The sequence below is a fragment of the Dendrobates tinctorius genome, unplaced genomic scaffold, assembly GCF_039654945.1.
Source record: "Dendrobates tinctorius isolate UK_male_01 unplaced genomic scaffold, ASM3965494v1 ptg000183l, whole genome shotgun sequence".
NCBI lineage: Eukaryota > Metazoa > Chordata > Amphibia > Anura > Dendrobatidae > Dendrobates > Dendrobates tinctorius.
In genome coordinates this window covers 6,482,426-6,506,264 of record NW_027361850.1, presented here as the reverse complement: position 1 = coordinate 6,506,264, position 23,839 = coordinate 6,482,426, and the positions used below count along the sequence as shown (strand labels likewise).

The window sequence follows — 23,839 nt, the reverse complement described above, 5'->3', positions numbered from 1 at the left end:
ATTTTGCTTTATGTTTGGGATCATTGTCTTGTTGTAAGACAAATCTCCGTCCTAGTCTCAGGTCTTTTGCAGACTCCAACAGGTTTTCTTCAAGAATGGTCCTGTATTTGGCTCCATCCATCTTCCCATCAATTTTAACCATCTTCCCTGTCCCTGTTGAAGAAAAGCAGGCCCAAACCATGATGCTGCCACTACCATGTTTGACAGTGGGGATCGTGTGTTCAGGGTGATGAGCTGCGTTGCCTTTTCGCCAAACATATCGTTTGGCATTGTTGCCAAAAAGTTCGATTTTGGTTTCATCTGACCAGAGCACCTTCTTCCACATGTTTGGTGTGTCTCCCAGGTGACTTGTTGCAAACTTTAAACGACACTTTTTATGGATATCTTTGAGAAATGGCTTTCTTCTTGCCACTCTTCCATAAAGGCCAGATTTGTGCAGTGTATGACTGATTGTTGTCCTATGGACAGACTGTCCCACCTCTGCTGTAGATCTCTGCAGTTCATCCAGAGTGATCATGGGCCTCTTGGTTGCATCTCTGATCAGTTTTCTCCTTGTTTGAGATGAAAGTTTAGAGGGACGGCAGGGTCTTGGTAGATTTGCAGTGGTATGATACTCCTTCCATTTCAATATGATCGCTTACACAGTGCTCCTTGGGATGTTTAAAGTTTTGGAAATCATTTTGGATCCAAATCCAGCTTTAAACTTCTCCACAATAGTATCACGGACCTCCATGTTGTGTTCCTTAGTCTTCATGATGCTCTCTGTGCTTCAAACAGAACCCTGAGACTATCACAGAGCAGGTGCATTTATACGGAGACTTGATTACACACAGGTGCATTATATTTACTATCATTAGTCATTTAGGACAACATTGGATCATTCAGAGATCCACAATGAACTTCTGGAGTGAGTTTGCTGCACTGAAAGTAAAGGGGCCAAATAATATTGTATGCCCCACTTTTCAGTTTTTGCATTTCCACAAAAATTTAAAATAACCAATAAATTTCATTCAACTTCACAATTGTGTTCCACTTGTTGATTCTTCACCAAAAATTTACATTTGGTATTTTTATGTTTGAAGCATGATATGTGGGAAAAGGTTGAAAAGTTCCAGGGGGCCGAATACGTTCGCAAGGCACTGTACCTTTGATAACTGTGGCTAAAGAGTTCATCAATCGGGAGGAATTATTCCAAAATGCATTAGGCTTATTTAGATGTTCTTTTGCATACTTCTGAAGCTGAATTTTATGATGAGGACGCAGGAGACATTTTATTCAGATGACTCTTCCATTAAGGCCATATTTATGCAGGTGTTTCTGTACAGTATTACAATGTTCCACAACTCCTGAGTCTACTAAATCTTTCTGAAGGTGTTTTGGAGTCAATCGGGGGTTCTGATTTGGCTCTCTAGCAATCCTACAAACTGCTCTCACTGTAATGTTGCTTGGTCTTCCAGACCTTATCTTGACCTCCACTGTTCTTGTTAACTGCCATTTCTTAATTGCATTTCAAACTGAGGTAAGGGGAACTTGAAAATGCTTTAATATCTTGTTATAGGTCCTTAAAGATGATTTCAGGGAATTAGGCAGCAAGTTTAAAGCTAGGACCTCCAAGGTGGTATTTTATGAAATACTGCTTGTACCATGTGCCACGCCAGAGAGGCAATGGGAGATTAAGGAGGTTAATAAGTGGCTCAAGAATTGGTGTAGGAAGGAGGGGTTTGGGTTCCTGGAGAACTGGGACGATTTCTCACTTGGCTACAGTTTCTACGCTAGGGACGGGAAGCACCTCAATAGGGAAGGTGCAGCTGTGCTGAGGGAGAAAATGTCTAGAAGGCTGGAGGAGTGTTTTAACTTGGGATTGCGGGGGGGAGGGTATTCATTTTATAGGAGGGCACAAATAATGAAATTAGGGGTGGGGTTAAAACAGTTCATAATTTAAGAAAGAATCGAGGTACAGAGAGATACATAAAGGGCATGTATACTAATGCCAGAAGCCTCGCCAACAAAATGGAGGAATTAGAATTAATTTTGTTGGAACATAATTATGACATGGTAGGGATATCTCAGACATGGCTGGACGAGAGCCATGACTGGGCTGTTAATTTACAGGGCTATAGTCTGTTCAGAAATGACCGTACAAATAAGCGAGGGGGAGGTGTGTTTATATGTAAAATCATCCTTAAAACCCATCATGCGTGATAATATATGTGAATCTAATGAAAATGTAGAGTCCTTGTGGGTGGAGATAAGGGGAGGGGGAAAGAATAATTAAATAATAATTATTTACTGATAGGGGTTTGTTATAAGTCTCCAAAAATATTGGAAGCAACAGAGAATATCCTCATAAAGCAAATAGATGAAGCAGCAACTCAAGGAGAAGTCATTATTATGGGAGACTTCAACTACCCTGAAATAAACTGGGGAACAAAAACCTGCAGTTCCAGCAAAGGCAATAGGTTTTTGACAACCATGAGAGACAATTACCTTTCACAACTGGTTCAGGACCCAACAAAAGGGGGGGCACTGCTAGACCTAATATTAACCAACAATCCAGACCGCATATCAAATATAAGGGTTGGAGGTCATTTGGGTAATAGTGATCACAAAATAATAAGTTTTCAGGTATCCGTATCCTTTAATAAGATGTGTAGAAGAGGCAGGGGCGCACCTACCATGAGGCAAGTTGAGCACTTTGCCTCGCGTGGCGGTGCGTCCCTGAAGAGAGGGGGCGGCAGATTGTCAGTGTAGTAACTGAACTTGTGTCAGAGACGCAGGTTCAGTTACTACTCTATTGCCTTGCGGGCTCAGGCCTGCATGGCAATGGTTAAAGCCGCCAGCCAATCGGAGGCTGGCAGCTGAAGTCAGGGTGTACGTTGCCGGCGTATGACATCATTGTCATTCGTCGGCGAGTGCGCTCTTAAAAAGCCTGGAGGCCGGCTGGGAGCATCGCCGCAGGAGCGCAGCAAGGTAAGGAGAAAGCTTTTTTTTTAATTGAAACCAGCAAAACACAGTGTGTTTCACTGGCAGGATGGAGACACATGGACCATGTGTCTCCATCCTGCCCAGGGGCATAGTGGAGCACGGGGACAGAATAGAGAAGGGTGCAGAATGAAGCACAAGGGCAGAATGGAGCATGGGGGCAGAATGGAGCACGGGGCAGAATACAGCACGTGGGCAGGATTGGAGACGCAGGGGGCAGGATTGGAGACGCAGGGGGCAGGATTGGATACGCAGGGGGCAGGATTGGAGATGCATGGGGGCAGGATTGGAGATGCATGGGGGCAGGATTGGAGATGCAGGGGGCAGGATTGGAGATGCACGGGAGCAGGATTGGAGATGCACGGGGGCAGGATTGGAGACGGAGGGGGCAGGATCATGGGGCAGGATGGAGACAGATGGGGCAGGATCATGGTGCAGGATGGAGACAGATGGAGCAGGATCATGGGACAGATTGGGCAGGATGGGACATCACATAGGGGCAGAATGGATACTCAGGAGGGCAGGATGGGAGAACATATGGCTGGAACCAGAAATTTGACACATGGGGGCCAGGATGGGGCATATTATGACCACAGGGACTAATTAAGGGATTATCTGTGTAGCAAGGTGGATATTAAAACTTAACCTTTATTAGGTAAAATTGTAAAAAGCCAAATTAGTCAAACAACAAAAGCAAAGGGGTACCACAGTGAAGGAAGTGCCCTATAACCAATGAACAGAAAAGGGGGGGCTGTTAAAAAGGTACTACTGGCCTCTCAGATCCTCCATGTTAATCTGTCCTGATAGCAAAATGAATATAATTGCCCATACAATGAATAGTATATACATGATCTAATTTATATGGTACGAATAAGTGGTGCTTATAAGAAAAGGATGTTATACCCATACATGTTATTGTGACTTACTTGGGCAAGTGGATGACATATCCTATGGGCAACTATAGTCATGTTGCAATCAGGTCAGATAAATATTGAGGATCTGAGAGGCCAGTAGTACCTTTTTAACAACCCCCCTTCCCTTTTTCTGTTCGTTGGTTATAGGGCACTTCCTTCACTATGGTATCCCTTTGTTTTTGATTGACTAATTTGGCGTTTTACAATTTTACCTAATAAAGGTTAAGTTTTAATATCCACCTTGCTACACAGATAATCTATTTTGTGGATTGTTCTATTCCTGCTTTACATGCTAAGCAAGGGATATTATTACTGCAGTGATGTATTTATTTTATTTTTTGAGCATACTGTTTTAAATGGGGGAGGCGGTCCTCTTACTGTGCAGAGCGACACTGTCGCTTTTTTATTCATCTGGTGTAGTTTAGAATTTGGGATAACATTAATTAATGTGCTCTGCAAGCGGTGCTCTGGATAACTGTGTTATTTCCTGCAGAGATGAGCCCTGGCTGGAAGATGTGATGGCGGTCTGTGCTGGATGAAAAGCAAAGATGAAGGACTTCACCTAGAGACGTCACTGGTGAGTTAGTGTGTTACCTGTACACTAACACTATACTCTGCATACTATATACAGCGATCCAGTGTATAATGTCACCTGTGATCACTGTATCACCTGTACACTGACATTGTATACAGAGCTGTGTATAATGTCACTGGTGATCACTGTATTACCTATAAACTGACACTATATACAGAGCTCATGTATAATGTCACCGCTGATCACTGTATTACCTGTACACTGACACTATATGCAGAGCGCCTGTGTATAATGTCACTGGTAATTACTGTATTACCTGTACACTGACACTGTATACAGAGCTCCTGTGTATATCACTGGTGATCACTGTATTACCTGTACACTGAGACTATATACAGAGCTCCTGTGTATGTCACTAGTGATCACTGTATTACCTGTACACAGACACTGCATACTATTTACAGATCTCCTATGTATAATGGTGCTTAAGGTGATATTAGTATTGTGTTTTTTGTTAATGATCAGTATTGTAGTATTTAGTCACTAAGTGGTGGTAATATGTTGTCTGGCCATAGTGTGGCGATATTTGTTCCTTGTATGTGCTATTATATGGTCACCATGTGGTGGTAATATGTGGTCTGGTCATGGTGTGGTGGTATTTGTTCCTTGTATGTGGTTTTATTCGGTCACTGTGGTGGTAAAATGGTGTCTGGCCATGTGTGGTATTATTTGGTCACTGTGTGGTGGTAATATGTGGTCTGGTCATGGTGTGGTGGTATTTGTTCCTTGTATGTGGTATTATTCGGTCACTGTGGTGGTAATATGGTGTCTGGACATGGTGTGGTAGTATTTGTTCCTTGTATGTGGTATTATAGGTCTCTATGTGGTGGTAATATGTTGTCTGGACATGCTGTGGTGGTATTTGTTCCTTGTATGTGGTACTATAGGTCACTATGTGGTGGTAATATATGGTTTGGTCATGGTGTGGTGGTATTTGTTCCTTGTATGTGATATTATTCGGTCACTGTGGTGGTAATATGTGGTATGGACATGGTGTGGCAGCATTTGTTCCTTGTATGTGGTATTATAGATCACTATGTAGTGGTAATATGTGGTCTGGTCATGATGCGATGGAATTTGTCCCCCGTATGTGACATTATTGATCATTTTAAAAAATGGAAAAATAAATAAAAATATACCTAAATTGTATTGGATATTTTAAAAAATGTTTAATTGGTTATTGTAGAGTAGGGCTCGGCCAAAAGAGTCTACCTTGTCATGGTGGCGGCTTAAAAAACAAAATAAAAGCTGCTGGCTATATGTGTGATCTGGTGATGAGAACTGTTAATCTGTGATTGGTGAGTATGCAGTTTTTCCAAGAGAGGGCGGGGGGACTGTGGACAGTTTGAGGTGTGGGGCCTGGGCGGAATCTCAAGGGGGCCCCGAAAATTTTGTCAGTATGGGGCCCCGAAATTCCTAATGGCAGCTCCATCTGTGTGCACATGGGCAATGTTTGCTCCCAGGAAGGTGCAGAGCCGGGACAAAGCAGGAGGAATCTCCATTGTTCTTACAGCATTTGTTACACTATTACTAAGCACTAATTTATAAGATTTATCACCAGTTTTATTCACAAGTAATTTGTGTCAGCAAAATGGCCCCAAATCCTACACCCTGGGTGCTGTTGATATATCCAGGTTCTCTGCCCCCTGTGCCATGCTCCTAAATGCAGAAACACTGCGTTTTTCCTCATTTCGTCTTTAATATACAGTATATATTTTTTGTTGTTAACAATCTGCTCCGATTATTGGGGCTTTGCTGTATTTTTTAGGTTTCCCAGTGTATGTATTTTTGGTGTAGATTTAATGCTGGGCTTCTGCACTCTAAGCACCACTTTGTGTTTTTTTTTGGGGGGGGATGCCTTGGAATGGTGCTTCTAACCTTAGGTCCCTGCCCTGCTACTATACTACCCGCTGCCATCTTCACCTTTTATTAGCATCACCTTGTGACTGTAACTTCTGTCTGCGGGAAGTCAGAAGTAACAGAAACACGCTATCAGGCCACGTTCACATGTTCAGTATGTTACCTCTGTATTTGCAAGGCAAAATCTGGAGTGGAATAATCAGAGGAAAAGTATAATAGAAACATGTCACCACTTCAGGACTTATCACTCATTCTCGATTTGGCCTTATAAATACTGAAGTAAAATTCTGACCAAATACTGAATGTGTGAATGTGGTTTTAGGCTGTTTTCACACATCCTGATATTTCCGGTACCGGAAAAACCGATACTTGAGATATCCGTGTCCGTGTGTGTAATACGTGTGGCAACTGTGTGCCGCCCATGTGCCGCGTCAGTACCACAAGGATGGCCGCCGGGGAAGAAGCGCTACAGTAAGCGCTGTTCCCCGGCCAAGGGTGCACCTATAATGAAACAAGTTGATCACTTCACCTCTGGCGGCATTGAGTCCCTGGAGACAAGTGTAAGGATCGATGTTTCAAATATATTCCTATTGTGTATGTATTTTACATGTGCGTCAGGTTAGGCTAGTAAAGCGTAAACCAGATTTATTTATACTGATTTTATTACGGGGGGCGCCATTTTGCAGTTCGCCTCAGGCAGCAGAGAGGCTAGGTTCACCCCTGAGAAGAACAGTTACAAGGACACTAAACTTCAGGAAGGCAAATTTCCAATTAATGAGAGATGATCTTGGTGCAATTAACTGGGACGATATCCTGAGACATAAAAATACACAAAGAAAATGGGAGACGTTTAGTAGCATCCTGAATAGGACCTGTGCACAATATATACCATATGGGAATAAACATGCTAGAAATAGGAGGAAACCACTATGGCTAAATAGAGCTGTAAGGGGTGCAATAAGAGATAAAAAATAAAGCATTTAAGGATTTAAATCAAGTAGGTAGTGATGAGGCATTAAATAAATACAGAAGATTAAATAAATTCTGTAAAAAGCAAATCAAGACAGCAAAGATTGAGACAGAGAGACTAAAATTCACTAAAATTGACAAATCCCCGGGCCCGGATGGGATACACCTCCGAGTACTGCAGGAATTAAGTACAGTCATAGATAGACCATTATTTTTAATCTTTAAAGATTCCATAATAACAGGGTCTGTACCACAGGACTGGTGTATAGTAAATGTGGTGCCAATATTCAAAAAGGGGACAAAAACTGAACTTGGAAATTATAGGCCAGTAAACTTAACCTCAAATGTGGGTAAAATCCTAGAGGATTTTCTAAGAGATACTATACTGGAGTATCTGAAGAAGAATAACCTCATGACCCAATATCAACATGGGTTTACGAGAGAACATTTCTGGCAGACTAATCTGATCAGTTTCTATGAAGAGGTAAGTTCCGGACGGGACCAAGGGAACACAGTGGACGTAGTGTACATGGACTTTTCAAAAGCTTTTGATACGGTGCCACACAAAAGGTTGATACATAAAATGAGAACAATGGGGATAGGGGAAAATATGTGTAAATGGGTTAAAGGCCCCTTTACATTTAGCGATGCACCAGTGATCCCGACAATGATACGACCCGGTCAGGATCGCTGGTGCATCGTTAAATGGTCGCTAGTGAGCTGCCACACAGGCAGATCTCACAGCAACATAGCGACGCAGCAGCGGTCGTTACTTACCTTTCAGACGCAGCGATCCTGATGTCCTCCCGCCCGCGTCTACGCGTCGCTCGTTGGCACCAGCAGGAAGCGCCCGACGAGAAATGGAGCTGCACGATCTTGCGCGATCAGTGGCTGACAGCGGGGGAGCCGGTCGGAGGTATCACACATAGCGATATTGCTAGCAATATCGCTGCTGCGTCACAAAACCGGTGACGCTTTAGCGATATTGCTATGTGTAAAGCCCCCTTTAGAGGTGGCTCAGGGATAGGAAACAAAGAGTGGTTATTAATGGTGCACACTCGGACTGGGTCACGGTTAGCAGTGGGGTACCACAGGGGTCAGCATTGGGCCCGCTTCTTTTTAACAAATTTATTAATGACCTTGTAGGGGGCATAGAGAGTAGAATTTCAATATTTGCAGATGACACTAAACTCTGCAGGGTAATCAATACAGAGGAGGACAATTTTATATTACAGGAGGATTTATGTAAACTAGAAGCTTGGACTGATAAATGGCAAATGTGCTTTAATGGGGATAAATGTAAGGTCATGCACTTGGGTAGAACAAACAAGATATAATTATGTGCTTAATTGTAAAACACTGGGCAAAACCGTCAATGAAAAAGACCTGGGTGTATGGGTGGACCACAAACTCACATTTAGTGGCCAGTGTCAGGCAGCTGCTGCAAAGGCAAATAAAATAATTGGATACATTAAAAAAAGGCATTTATGCTCATGAGAACATAATTTTACCTCTATACAAATCACTAGTGCGACCACACTTAGAATACTGTGTACAGTTCTGGTCTCCGGTGTATAAGAAAGACATAGCTGAACTAGAGTGGGTGCAGAGAAGAGCGACCAAGGTTATTAGGGTACTGGGGGGTCTGCAATACCAAGACAGGTTATTACACTTGGGGTTATTTAGCTGGGAAAAACGAAGGCTAACTGGTGATCTTATTTTAATGGTTAAATATATGAGGGGACAATACAAAGACCATTCTAATGACCTTTTTACTCATAAACCTGAGACAGGGACAAGGTGGCATCCTCTACGTCTGGAGGAAAGAAGGTTTAAGTATAATCACAGACGCGGGTTCTTTAGGCTGTGTGCCCACGTTGCGTGTTCTAAGCGTTTCCGCAGCGCTTTTAGACGTGTGTTTCTGCCGCGGAAACGCTTAAGAAAAGCATCCCATGTAATCAGAATTGAATACGCACATGTTGTGCTAATGGTGCTTTTTATCCACTGCGGAAACGCTTAGCGGAAAAAACGCAGCATGTTCATTAATTTTGCGGAAACGCGTGCGTTTCCGCATACATACAATTGTATTGCAAAAACGCATATGAAAATGCATGCGAAAACGCTTGACGAAAGCGTCAAAAACGCTTACAAAAGTGCTTCATAAAACGCATGCATTTTCCAGGGAAGAGGGTGTGCGTTTCCACTCAGGAATATTCTGCTTCAAAAATGCTACGTGGGCACATAGCCTTACTGTAAGAGCAGTGAGACTATGGAACTCTCTGCCATATGATGTTGTAATGAGTGATTCCCTAATAAAATTTAAGAGGGGACTGGATGCCTTTCTTGAAAAATATAATGTTACAGGGTATATACACTAGTTTCCTCAGAGTAGAAGATGGATAGTCACAAGCCATCAAACAAAGAACTGCTTAAAGTTTTGTACCAGGAGTGGCATAGGGTCACCCAAAAGCAGTGTGTGAAAGACTGGTGGAAAGCATGCCAAGACACATGAAAGTTGTGATTAAAAATCATGGTTCTTCCACAAAATATTGATTTCTGAACTCTTCCTGAATTAAAACATTAGTATTGTTGTTTCTAAATGATTATGAACTTGTTTTCTTAGCATTATTTGAGGTCTGCAAGCACTGCATTGTTTTGTTATTTTGATCATTTCTTATTTTCTGAAAATAAATTCAAATTTTAGTGCTTGGAATTTCGAAGACATGTTAGTGGTGTTACTCTATAGAATAAAAGTGCAATTTACATTTTACTAAAAAATATACCTATAAAGAGAAAAATCAGACAAACTGAAAATTTTGCAGTGGTGTTAATTTTTGCCAGAGCTGTATATATATTTTTTGGCCTAAAATACAAAGTAAATATGTCATCTTTAACGTTAGTCCTTTTAGAGATCATTTCATCTTCAACTTACTTAACTGTTCACAATAACAGTCATTTTGACCAGGGGTGCCCAAACTTTTACATGCCGCTATATCTGGTATTCATATTAGACTAGGGCACAGCTATAAGATTAGCACTATGATCTGTACAGTTTTAAATTCAATAATACATAAATTTGATATTATACATTGATGCCAACTCCTTATATATTGACACTTTGTGGCAGCTATAAGGACAATAAAGAATTTTCAGAAACAGTACACTATTCTGCCCGAAAAAAAAGAATGTAATATAACCAATTTAATAAGAGCCAAACAAGCGTAGTGCAAAGCTGGGTATGTCTGCCACTTCAATCCAGCAATGGATTTTGCAAATATCCAATATCCAGCACATCTGCTACCTAATGTACGGCATTCTGGGGAAAGAAGCAATGTAAGCAATAAAAAGGCCACAGCACTAGACCCATTAAACAGCTTATCTCTCGGGTTTATGAGAGCTGTCCTCACCTATCCAATATTGATTTCCTATCTAAAGGACAGGACATGAGCATTACCTAACAGAAAACCCTTTTAACGCTTCCAAGGAAAGGATTAATCAATTGTAGTGCAGCGGTGTCCTCACTGCGCAGTGATGAGGCAGTGACCAAGTAAAAGTTTGAAACAAAACTCTTTTAATGTCCAACTCACATAAGCTCAGCACACAATATCCTCCAGATCACAGCCGGGAAAAGAAAGACAGTCCATGTCTTGTTGCCGTGTGCTACGGTACCGCCGTATACACCGAGGGTGCCAGGCCTCTTGGCTCCGCTCTGTCCTGTGCTGCCTCACATAGGCCGTGCTCTGCAGAGACATCTGCTCTGCCTGCTTACATGATCAAACTGACGCACCCACATCCTTTACTGCAGGGCTTTTACAAAACCAACATGTGGCCTTAGTCCACATGAAAAACCTGGGGCTGGGGAAGGAAATGGACCACCCCACTACCATCCTGTAGTTCATTTCATAAATAAAAGCCCAGAACAGGTTTTCTTTTATCTGCCCTGGACACTTAGCATGTTCAATACTTTCTTTTATTTTGCATTGCAATCACAGCTATGCTTGTGACTGCAATGTACTCCCACGGCCTCCATATGCCTCACACTATGTACATTATCTTAGGTTGTTAAGAGCATTTACTATATTTGAACTGCTCCTTTAAGAGCAGGGGAGTGAACACATGAGCGTACTAGGCATGCTGCCAGGAACTGCAGGGCACACACAGCTGTAAGCACACCAGGGACCTACGCCAAGTAGCTGGGGCAGTGAGCAAGCCAGCGTCCCTGCATTGAGAGAGAATGGGACAAAAAATGCAGGGGCGCTAGCCATAGTGCTACATGAATAAAGAAAAACAGTATTTCTGGCCATTACATGCTATTGATCCTGCAATTCTCCCCTTCACATTTGCTATCTTTAATTTGCAGTTGAGAATGAGCTAGCATATGGACTCTTGCAGCTATGATGTCTACCATACACAATACACAGAGATATGAGGAGGTCTTTCTCAGCACATATGACATTATACAGTAGTATTGAGTAGTGTATCTGTGAATCTAGCAATGGAATTTGAGTTGGGAATGAGCTAACGCATGGACATTAGTTACTATGTCTACCATACACAGATACATGAGGAGTAGAGTTGAGCGACTTTGGTCGGATCGGGTTTCATGAAACAAAATTTGTTTCAGATGAAACTGGTCCGACTAGGGCAAAAAAAGGTCGGAGTTTCGTCCGAAACCCGACCCCAATGCCAGTCAATGGGAAATAAAAGTCAGCATTGAGCGAATGACATTCATCCACTCAATGCCGACTTTTATTCCCCATTGCATTGCATTGGGGTTGGGTTTCGGATGAAACTCCGACTTTTTTTGCCCTAGTCGGACCAGTTTCATCTGAAACAAATTTTGTTTCATGAAACCCGATGACATTATACAGTAGTATTGAGTAGTGTATCTGTGAATCTAGCAATGGGCCCTGTATTATTCAACATCTATATCAATGATTTAGATGAAGGAATTGAGGGTAACCTGATTAAATTTGCTGATGACACAAAGCTAGGAGGGATAGCGAATACTAGAGAAGAGAGAGAGAGGATTCAAAAAGATATAAGTAAGCTGGAGCAGTGAGCAGCAACTGACAGAATGGTTTTTAACAGGGAAAAATGCAAAGTACTACATCTGGGCAATAAAAATGAATAAAAGCATATACAGAGTGGGAGGAATAGGGCTAAGCAACAGCACATGTGAAAAAGGCTTGGGTATACTAATAGATCACAGACTGAATATGAGTCAACAGTGTGATGCAGCAGCAAAAAAGCAAATGCAATTCTAGGATGTATTAACAGAAGCATACAGTCTAGATCACGTGAAGTCATTATTGCCCTCTACTCCTCTTTGGTCAGACCTCATCTGGAATACTTTGTCCAGTTTTGGGCACCACATTTTAAAAAAGACATCAACAAACTGGAGCAAGTTCAGAAAAGTGACCAGAATGGTGACCGGTCTGCAATCCCTGTCTTATGAGGAAAGGTTGCAGGATTTGGGAATGTTTAGCTTGCAGAAGAGAAGACTGAGAGGAGACTTAATAGCTGTCTACAAATATCTCAAGGGCTGTCACATTGTAGAAGGATTATCTTTATTCTCATTTGCACAAGGAAAGACTAGGAGCAATGGGATGACACTGAATGGGAGGAGACACAGATTAGATATTAGAAAAAACTTTTTGACAGAGTGATCAATGAGTGGAACAGGCTGCCACGAGAGGTGGTGAGTTCTCCTTCAATAGAAGTCTTCAAACAGAGGCTGGACAGACATCTGTCTGGGACGATTTAGTGAATCCTGCTTTGAGCAGGGGGTTGGACTAGATGGCCCAGGAGGTCGCTTCCAACTCTTCGATTCTATGATTCTAAGAGCAGCAGCACCATCTTTGTCTTTCTGGCTGTCACTGCTTCCCTCTTCACATTTTGCAGACTAAAGTTATCAGTGGCAAAAGAAGACAAGTTGTTCATAAGTAGAGAAACAATTTCTCGATAATATTCATTACAATTCTTCTTATATGTGTTTGTACTATTGATTTCTTTACAGTGACCATTTAGGTATTTGTTTTGACCATGCTTCTCCTGTACTACGTAATTTTTATTAAGTGCACCCTCCATTTGTCTCAGGTTTTGCTGCGATCTGCTCAGCCTCTGGTTGGTCCAAACCATCACTGTTGTGAAGATGACGAGATGTTGCTCAATGCCGCATTAATGGGCCAATCACGAGGATTTATTATCGACATTCGTACAGAACAGGAAGCTAAGCAAGCAAGAAGTGCAGGAGGTGGCACAGAAAATAAGGGCAGATATCTGAAATGGAGGGTGCTCCATCGCCCATTAGAAAGGTGTGTGTAAAAGAAGAAGTAATGCAATGCTTTCCTTAAGGATTCTGCTTCTTACTAATTCTTATGTCTTTAGGGGACAAGCCCTACAAAGCAGCCTGACACGCTTGGTTGGTACCTGCTACCAGACCTATCAGGGATGGAACCATTGGCTCAGCAAGTTACAAGTTTCACAATGGTTGTCCCATATCAAAGAAGCTCTGAGTACGGCAGGCCTAGCTGCTGAGTGCCTCGAGAGGTGTGTGAAAATTCCAGCATGAACTAAGTGTTGAGAAAAGAGAGCGGTCACTAAATATAATTTTATGCACGTTCTGATAACATGCCAATCTTTATTCACGTATTTGTCAAATGTAGACGTGTCAAACAGGATACATTTATAAAGGGGGCTAATGAATATTTATAACATGTATATTTAAAAGGAACCTGTCTTCGCATCAAAAATGGCAAGCTTTTGCTCTTTTACTCCCACTGCTTCTCGGAGTATTACGCTTGGGTTTGAAAATCCACCATACAGTTTTAAAGTAATTTTTATTAAGTGCTTATTTTTATGATGTTTATCAAGGGGACGATATCACAGGAATCGCTAGGAGTGTGTCATTAGGCTGCTCTGCATTATTCCCTTCTGTGAATGTCTGCTTGGAAAGACCAGAAAAATTGCTAAAAAAGATCCAGATTTCTGAAAAAAAAACCCAGCATACTCATAAGAGAAAAAACAAGCCACCTTTACGTGGTGCCAAGGCCACTTGAGCTCAGAAATCCATTTTTATTTGCAGGCAATGTACTTGTGTCCTTGTACACGGGGATGAAGGGGCTAACAACACATTGCTGGTGACATCCCTGGCACAACTTATTTTGTCCCCCGATTGCCGAACGATGGTTGGCTTCCAGGATCTAATTGAGCGTGAATGGCTGCAGGTAGTTGACCCACGAACCCCACACACCGTGCTCACTGACTATGACACTTGGCCATTGCTCAGTTTTACTCCCTGCATTCACAGGCTGGTCATCCTTTTCAGCTACGCTGTGCTCGATCCGGCTGGGCACAGGGCCGTTTTCAGCAAGAATCCCCTTACTTTCTCCTATTTTTGGACTGCTGCTGGCAACTCACGCGACAATTTCCTATGGCAATGGAGTTCAATGAAAAACTTTTGTGTGCACTTGCAACCCACGCCTACAGCTCAGAGTATGGGACCTTCTTATGCAACAATGAAAAGGAAAGGCAAGTTACAGTATAATAAGGAATGGAAATGGTTAAAGTAGCACGCCAACATTTTTCTTGCATGGAATATAGCCGGGAAGTTACAATTATATCTATGCATGTTGGATACATAGATTTCCATCACCCGTACATTATGGGCAATTGTCACATTTGCTCCAGTCTACCAGTCCAGAACATTATGTGTACAGAGGAAGTCAGTCTCTGACCTACAGGATGGCATCCCCTATCAGATCCCTCCTGCTGAGAAGCAAATTATTTCTCTTCATCATTAGCTATATACTATATTCATCAGATGCAACATTTGACAAATAATACAACTGGAACCAATCTAGACAATGCTTTATCATATAAACCCATTTACAACTGTGTCCATACCATAAGCAGTGACTGGCAGCTGCTATATAGCAATGCCAATGTGATGCCAGAACCTAAGAAAAGGCATCCAATCCTGCCATAATAAGCCTATAAAAGGGGTATATTTCTCACAAATCACAGAAAAGGCATACGTATTGTTCATATACAGACTAAGCCTACATGTACAGCTTCTTTCCTGTACCTTCGTGTCTTTTTCATCCCTATCTGCCACTCTGTGCAACAAACTTACAAAACCATTTTTTTAGAGTAAAGTAACTTTTGGGGGAGGGGCCTATATGACAGAAAAAACCCAAACTACACCACTCAAACTGCTCAAAACCACATCCAAGAAGTTTATTAACCCTTCAGGAGGCTTCAGAGGAATTTATGTAATGTGGAAGGAAAAAATGAACATTTTACATGTTACTTTGGCCCCAATTTTTTTTTTTTTATTTTCACAAAGTTAACAGGAGAAAAATGACCCCAAAATTTGTTGAGCAATTTCTACTAAGTATGCCAATACGCCATATGTGGAGCAAAACTAGTGTTTGGGTGCATTCGCTTTCTATTCAGATATCTGGGAGGCAGAATGAACAAAATCCAGCAATCCAGGAAGTTGATTTTTTTTTTTGTTAAAGCCGTTCCACATGTGGCAAAATTGATAAGGCAGCTTTATTTTTCGGGTCAGTACGCAATGACGTTGCAGGGATGCTGATTGGAATAGAGAGGCTGCCTTCTAATTGCTGCAAACGATATCAATTGCAGCATTGAGGTGGTTAAACTGCCACGAGCGGTGTGGCAGTGAGAGCTGAGAGTCAGCTGTGAACACCTGGGGCGGAGATCGCCCACACACAGCTCCTGTGCACAGGTCGCCATGACGTGCATATACCTTATGAGTTGGGAAGTCCTTCCCTTCCATGATGTGTATGTATACTGCAAATGTCGGTTAGGGGTTAACCCCTTCATGACCCAGCCTATTTTGACCTTAATGACCTGGCCATTTTTTGCAATTCTGACCAGTGTCCCCTTTATGAGGTAAGAACTCTGGAACGCTTCAACGCATCCTAGACTGTTTTTTCGTGACATGTTGGGCTTCATGTTAGTGGTAAATTTAGGTCGATAATTTTTGCGTTTATTTGTGAAAAAAATTGGAAATTTGACTTTTTTTTCACAAAAATTTTCTTTTAGCCTCAGTTTTTTCATTTTCACATGGGCAACAGGATAAAATGGATCATAAAATTTGTTGGGCAATTTCTCCTGAGTGCACAGATACCTCACATGTGGTTACAAACCACTGTTTGGGCGCACGGAAGGACTCAGAAGGGAAGGAGCGCCATTTGACTTTTGGAATGGAAAATATGCTGGAATATTTAGCGGTTGCCATGTCGCATTTGGAGAGCCCCTGTGCGCCTAAACATTGGAGCTCCCCCACAAGTGACCCCATTTTGGAAACTAGACCCTCCAAGAAACTTATTTGTACGCATAATGAGCAATTTGAACCCCCAGGTGCTTCACAAATTGATCCGTAAAAAAAAAAGTACTTTTTTTCACAAAAATTTTCTTTTAGCCTGTTTTTTCATTTTCACATGGGCAACAGGATAAAATGGATCCTAAAATTTGTTGGGCAATTTCTCCTGAGTGCACCAATACCTCATATGTGGTCATAAACCACTGTTTGGGTGCACGGCAGGGCCCGGAAGGGAAGGAGCGCCATTTGACTTTTTGAATGGAAAATTAGCTCCAATCGTTAGCGGACACCATGTCGTGTTTGAAGAGCCCCTGTGTGCCTAAACTTTGGAGCTATTCCCCCCCCAAGGAACTTATCTAGATGTGTCGTGAGCACTCTGAACCCCCAAGTGCTTTTTCCCCTCAAAAAATGATATTTAGCCCACTATTTTTTATTTTCACAAGGGTAGCAGGATAAATTGGACCCCAAAAATTGTTGTCCAGTTTGTCCTGAGTACGCTGGTACCCCATATGTGGGGGGGGGGAAATCACTGTTTGGGCACACGTTGGGGCTCAGAAGGGAACTAGTGACGTTTTGAAATGTCGACTTGATGGAAAGGTCTGCAGGCGTCAGGTTATGTTTGCAGAGCCCCTGATGTACCTAAACAGTGGAAACCCCCCCACGAGTGACCCCATTTTGGAAACTAGACCACCCAAGGAACTAATCTAGATATGTGGTGAGCACGTTGAACCCCCAAGTGCTTCACAGAATGCTATAACGCAGAACCGTGACAATATTTTTTTTTAGCCCTCAATTTTTAATTTTTCCAAGGGTAACAGGAGAAATTAGACCCCCAAAGTTGTTGTGCAATTTTTCCTGAGTACGCCAATACCCCATATGTGGGGTTAAACCACTGTTTGGGCACACGCCAGGGCTCGGAATGGAGGGAGCACTGTTCGACTTTTTGAACGCAAAATTGGCTGGAATAAATGGTGGCGCCATGTTATGTTTGGAGACCCCGTGATGTGCCTAAACAGTGGAAACCCCTCAATTCTATCTCCAACCCTAACCTAACCCTAATCCCTACCCTAACCCCAACACACCCCTAACCCTGATCCCAGCTCTAACCCTAACCGCAAGCCTTACCCTAATCCCAACCCCAACCCACCCCTAATCTTAACCCTAATTCCAACCCTAATTGAAAAATAAAAATATTTTATTTATTTTATTATTTGTCCCTATGGGGGGTGATAAGGGGGGGGGGCGGTGATTTACTTTTTTTTTTTTTATTTTGATCACTGTGAAAGTTTATCACAGTGATCAAAATAAAAAAAAAAAATGAATCTGCAGCCAGGAAATGCCGGCGGGCGCACTGCGCATGCGCACATTTTCCAAGATGTCGGCGCCCATGAACCGGGACAGCGGGACACAGGGACGGACAGGGGGCTTTGTAAGTATCGTGGGGGGTGAGCGGAGGGAAGGGGGGCAGACTATTACAGCGGCGGCCGTTCGGCACCGTCAGTCAGTGTGGGGGGGGTTAAATTAGTGTCTTCAGCCATGGCAGATGCTATTTCAGCATCGGCCATGGCTGGATTGTAATATTTCATTAATTTTCATTGATGAAATATTACTATTGCTGATTGTCTGTTTCACTTTCAACAGCCAATCAGAGCGATCGTAGGCACGGGGGGCTAAGCTATCCCCCCTGGGGTGAAGCACAAAGCCTCCTGTCACTGCGGGTCGGGTGACCTTTCAGTGACCCCGGTCACCTGACCCCCAGGGGGGCTTTGAAGTTATGACACGGCATATGCGTCATGGGTCGGATTGGCACCGACTTTCATGACGTATACGCTGTGTCACAGGTCGGGAAGAGGTTAAAGGTAACCTGTCACCAGGTTTGGCCGATATAAAATACGGCAACTGCCTTTCAGGGCTGATATACAGCATTCTATAATGCTGTACATAAGCCCCCGATCTGCCCTGCAAGATAAAACTTATTTTTATTATACTCACCTGCGGGGCGGTCCGGTCTGATGGATGTTGCAGATCTAGCGCCTTCTATCTTCCTGCAATTCCACCCTGCTGCTTGCTTCACAGGCTCCCCGGCATCGCGCTCCTGTGCAGGCGTACTTATCTGCTCTGTTGAGGGCAGAGCAAAGTACTGAAGTGTGCAGGGTCTCTCTGGCCTTTCCCGGAGCCTGCACACTGCAGTACTTTGGTCTGCCTCAACAGGTCAGATAAGTACACCTGCTCAGGAGTGCAATGCCGGGGAGCCATGAAGCAAGCAGGAGGGCAGCGATCATAAGAAGATGGGAGGCGTCGGATCCACACCTGCAACACCCATCGGACCGGACAGCACCGGACCGCGCCCCAGAATGCTGTAGATAAGCCCTGAAAGGCAGTGGCCGTATCTTATATCAGCAAAAACTGCTGACAGGTTCGCTTTAACAATCTAATGATGACAAGTTCCTGGTTCCTTTGGTCTTTTCCAGTGAGATGGGACTTGATAACCTTTGTGTTCTATTGCAGAAGACATTCATTAGGTATAATAGAAAATAACGTGGAACTGGTATGATATTTATAGTGAATGCTAATTTTTCCAATATGGCCAGGCTAGAGGTCAACGTTGTTTTTCAATAAGGATGTGAACAATTAAGTCAGATGCACATTTATCTTCACTGGGTAGCATCTGACTTAATTGTTGCCAAAATAAATTAAACTAACTTTACAAATAGTTTTGCACGTATTAAAATACAATCACCACATGTACACCTGCATTCTCTTATTGGCGAGAAGGGGTATCTTTTAATTATTTCCAAAGACACTCTGCCATGGATGTGTCTATTAATTTAACTTTACCCACAGTCACAGAGTAAATAACTAAGCAGTGCCATTTGAGGAAACAATCCACATTTTTATCAGCAAGTTGCTTTCATTTTTTTTGTTTCCTGGTATTAAAGTATGTATTTTTTATCAGGCATACTTACAAGGTGCGAGAAAAGACTCACTCTCTTTGGGGTATCCTCAACAACTTCAGGCAAAGAAATCACCTTGTAAATCCAGTTTATGAAAGAAACCCATTAGCCATTTGGCCATCAGTAGCCCCACAAAGTATTCAACTGTGGGAAGGTGAGCATACTTGAACAATGTGGTATACATATGGGTATATGCATAAAAAAGTTTACTTACATTCTGCTTGATTTTACAGGTTTTTTTCTCAGATACCTAGTGCCTACAGAACACAAAGAGATGTTCTGGCAGCGAACATGGGAAATTGTGGGTAAGGATCCCTATTAAACAGCTTTGTTAGATCCGGTCAAAACCCTGTCAAGAAATACCAACTGTTGCTCCACTGAAGATTTTCCTAAATAATGAATAATTTCGGAACGTCGTCCATTGACTTCCATGGTTGTGATATATTGGTGGCAGAGATCCAGAAATGTAAAGAACATTGAAATTCATATCTAGAAGACACAGATATACAAGACATAGACTGTTCAGATTTCACTTTTATTTTCATTTTCAAGAGATTTTATTTAAGCATAAAGAGCAGACAGAACGTATGGTGAATCTGCCGGCATTAAAATGAGTTCAATTACAATTGCCAGCCTTCTGAATTGGGTTTTTGGTCACTGTTAGCTTCCAAACTGGTGTGGACATATGAAGTTGACTTAAAACACCTGGAATGGAACGTGCAAATATTTGTGTGAATAGTAAATTATTTGAGAACTCGAGAAATAAATGTGTCTTGCAATAGTTACAGGTCACATTTTTATAGGTGAATTTACAACTATGCAGTGGCAGTGCTATAAATGGTAAATAGTCAAAACTGGGTAATTAGTGGGAGACTTCAGAAAAACATGATAAAAAAGGATAACCACTCCGTCCAACCTTGCTTTTAAGAAGCACTCCTCCCATCAAAGTTTTTATCCTCTTAATATATTGCAATCATATTACATAGCACTGTGTACTTACAATTGCTCATTTTGCCCTTCTATCCAGTTAATTATTATTTTTTCATTAGGTCTATGAAATCACATCATCCATGTAGAAACAGGAAGTCTCTTTTCCCTGCATGAGTCATCATTAGAACTACAATTCTACACCACTGCAAAGTCCACGGCAATCCAGCTTCATGCTGTCTTCAACTCTTAACCCAGCTACTTCGCCCCTCTGCCCTGTCTTTGTAGTGATGTAGAATTGTAGTTCTAATGCCTCATGTCGGGAAGAGAAACTTTTTGCTTCTACTTAAAGCTTAGAAAGATTTGGGTAGTCTGTTTTTAATCCCGTGATATCATAGACCTAACAGAAAAGTGGGTAGAAAGGCAAAATGAGTAATTATAAGTGCACAGTGCTATATAATATGAGGATTGCAATATATTAACAGGTAAAAACTTGGATGGGAGCGCTTCTTTACTATTCACATTTTGGTTAAATCTGTAAAGGTAATTGCTGCAGTTTCAGATTAGGTGTATATTTCCACACTGCGTTTTAGCTGTGGTTTCAATGTGTTTTTTTATGTGCTTGTTATTAAGCAGATAGAAATCAATTTGATAAAACGCATGCATCTAATGTGAATAGACATGATTATGCAATGTTGTTCTTGGCCATGCAGGTGAAACATCCCAAAAAAATATTTCATCTGAAAAAGTAAAAACATTTAAAAAAAAATGCATTTCCTGTTATTTAACACACAAAAGTAAAAAAAAAAAAAGGATTAAAAAAATAAGAGTTTTAATAAATGTCAGAAAAGTCCATTTGAATGAAGCAATTCTGTCAACGGCTGTCATTGGTGAGTAGGTCGCATGTATGCTCACTTACTAAGGAAATGAATAGTACTTGTTGACATAGCTTTTCCTTATTTCAGAACACCTTGTTAACAAAACGCATTGTGGACAAAACACAAATCAAAGCTTAACAGCCAATCTAGTTTATATTTTAATACTTTCACATAAGGAAAAATGAACATGATGAAACTCCATTTCCAAGGCTAAATCCAAAAATTAATCAGTCCAACATTCTTTGGACATAATGTACTTTGCACTGTTTTTACATGAATATTTTGTGAGGATAGGATCCCTTGTATTCTGAACAGTCAGCGAAGAGACAGAAGCTCAAGATTCAAACTCAAAGTCAAAATATTGCTGATCAAAGTAATGTATTCTGACGTATCCGTCCTCTCCGCCACTGCTGTAACTGTAAGGAGATGGAAAAAACTCATCACAATGATGTTACCTACAGATTTACTCCAAGACTACAAGAAATTACACTTACCTTTTGCCATCAGGATGGAATGCTAAACTGTTGATGGGTCCAAAATGACCCTTCACTCTCCCAAATTCCTCCTCAACACCAACATGGAAAAATCTAAAAGAAGAAAAACATAAAACATACAGTTTACACCTAATGGCTACTTTAATTTACTATCCCATGAAGAAAACTGTTATATTAGTCTTGCTTACCTTGCCTCAAATTTACCAATCCTGGTGGATGTCGTTGTCACATCCATGGCTTCCTGTCCTCCTCCTAAAACAACCTGTAAAAGAAAATTTAAAAAAGTGCAACTTAGTCTGCTTACAGCATTAATAAAATGTTTTAAGTGGAACCTGTCAGAGCAGAATCATTTCAAATAGGGTTTCTTTAGTGGAACAAAACAGCGCCCTAGCTCAGAACTGCTAAGAGGTCAAACGCGCCATTTAAGATTTGATTGGAATACTTCTTTTTCCAAAATACACTGGACCTTCACAGTAAGTAAATGCTGATTATGTTAAAGAGGTTGTCCACTACAATGTGTAGTGGGCAGATCGATGTAAACCTTGAATATACCCTGCGTTTCCAAATGTGCCTGTGAGAGGCGCTATTGCTGTCCACTCATCCCCATCACAGCTGCTGCCTGTGATGTCCAGTGATGACATGTCAACTTACAGAATTGGAAGCTGACCTGCCATCACCGAGGCGGAGCCCAGTGTCCCCTGAGTGACTGGGCTGTGGGCGAAGTTTTACGGCACGTCACAGCCCAGAGTCACACGTGCTCTCTACTGCACTGCTTTCATTAACAGAGCGCCGCAAGCCTGCCTAATGCTGGACAATCTCTTTAAAAAAAAATAGGGATTTTTGTGTGCTCACCGTAAAATCCTTTTCTCCGAGCCAATCATTGGGGGACACAGACAATGGTGTTATGCTACTTGCCACTAGGAGGACACTAAGTAAACCAAAAAAAAAAAAAGTTAACTCCTCCCCTGCAGTATACACCCTCTCGCTGGATGAGATTTCTCCAGTTTGGTGAAAAAAGCAGTAGGAGAGCATAAACAGTCAACAATAACCATAACTATGTCAAAACCTAAGAATGCTACAGTGAACCAATAGGCTAAACAGGGTGGGTGCTGTGTCCCCCAATGACTGGCTCGGAAAAAAGGATTTTATGGTGAGTACACAAAAATCCCTATTTCTCCTACGCCTCATTGGGGGAGGACGTCCTAAAGCAGTCCCTGGGTGGGGAGCATACATCTGCTAATACCCCATGTACCACTGACTTAACACTGTGGTACTGCCGATTGCAGGATGTGTCTGCCCGAGAGCTGCATTCGCAGAGGCCTGAGAATGAATTTGGTAATGTTTTGTAAAAGTATGCAGACTGGACCAAGTCGCAGCCTTGCAGAGCTGTTCTGCCAAGGCCTGGTGCCGAATGGCCCAAGAGGCGCCCACTGAGCGGGTAGAGTGCGCCTTAATCCCTACTAGGACAGGTGCGTTCTTGACACAGTAGGATTCCTGAATAGCCAAGCGAATCCACCTGGCTAGCATTGCTTTTGAAGCGGCTAGACCCTTCCTATGCCCCTCTGGAAGTATGAACAGGGCATCTGACTTGTGGAAGGGAGCCGTCCGCGAGATGTACCGTCTCAAAGACCTAACCACATCCAGGATGTGGAGGGCCTTCTCAATGCAATGGACTGGTGCCGGACAAAAGGAAGGCAAAACAATTTCCTCATTGAGATGGAAAGAGGATACGACTTTGGGCAGGAAGGACGGGAATGTCCTGTGAACTGCCTTGTCCTGATGAAAATTCAGGAACGGAGGGCGGCAGGACAGGGCCACCAATTCCGAAACTCGTCTGATTGATGCAATTGCCACTAGAAAGACCACCTTCCAAGAGAGGATGGTCAGTGGCACATCCTGCAGCGGTTCGAA

General features: G+C 42.2%; 2 protein-coding genes across 2 annotated transcripts in view; one reads left to right on the top strand and one right to left on the bottom strand.

Moving 5' to 3' along the window:
• LOC141055040 (myotubularin-related protein 9-like) overlaps positions 1-20,372 on the top strand; it is a 29,962-nt gene extending 9,590 nt beyond the window's left edge. Inside the window, exons 5-10 of the mRNA XM_073551981.1 lie at positions 13,420-13,637; positions 13,711-13,872; positions 14,408-14,549; positions 14,633-14,853; positions 19,632-19,783; positions 19,863-20,372. Coding sequence (XP_073408082.1) covers positions 13,420-13,637; positions 13,711-13,872; positions 14,408-14,549; positions 14,633-14,853; positions 19,632-19,783; positions 19,863-19,951 — 984 coding nt within the window. The 3' untranslated portion in view covers positions 19,952-20,372. The remainder of the gene's footprint in view (positions 1-13,419; positions 13,638-13,710; positions 13,873-14,407; positions 14,550-14,632; positions 14,854-19,631; positions 19,784-19,862) is intronic.
• Positions 20,146-23,839, bottom strand: part of EIF3I (eukaryotic translation initiation factor 3 subunit I) — a 33,189-nt gene continuing 29,495 nt past the window's right edge. The window contains exons 9-11 of the mRNA XM_073551977.1: positions 22,117-22,190; positions 21,929-22,021; positions 20,146-21,850 (exon numbers count right to left, since the gene is read on the bottom strand). Coding sequence (XP_073408078.1) covers positions 21,769-21,850; positions 21,929-22,021; positions 22,117-22,190 — 249 coding nt within the window. The 3' untranslated portion in view covers positions 20,146-21,768. The remainder of the gene's footprint in view (positions 21,851-21,928; positions 22,022-22,116; positions 22,191-23,839) is intronic.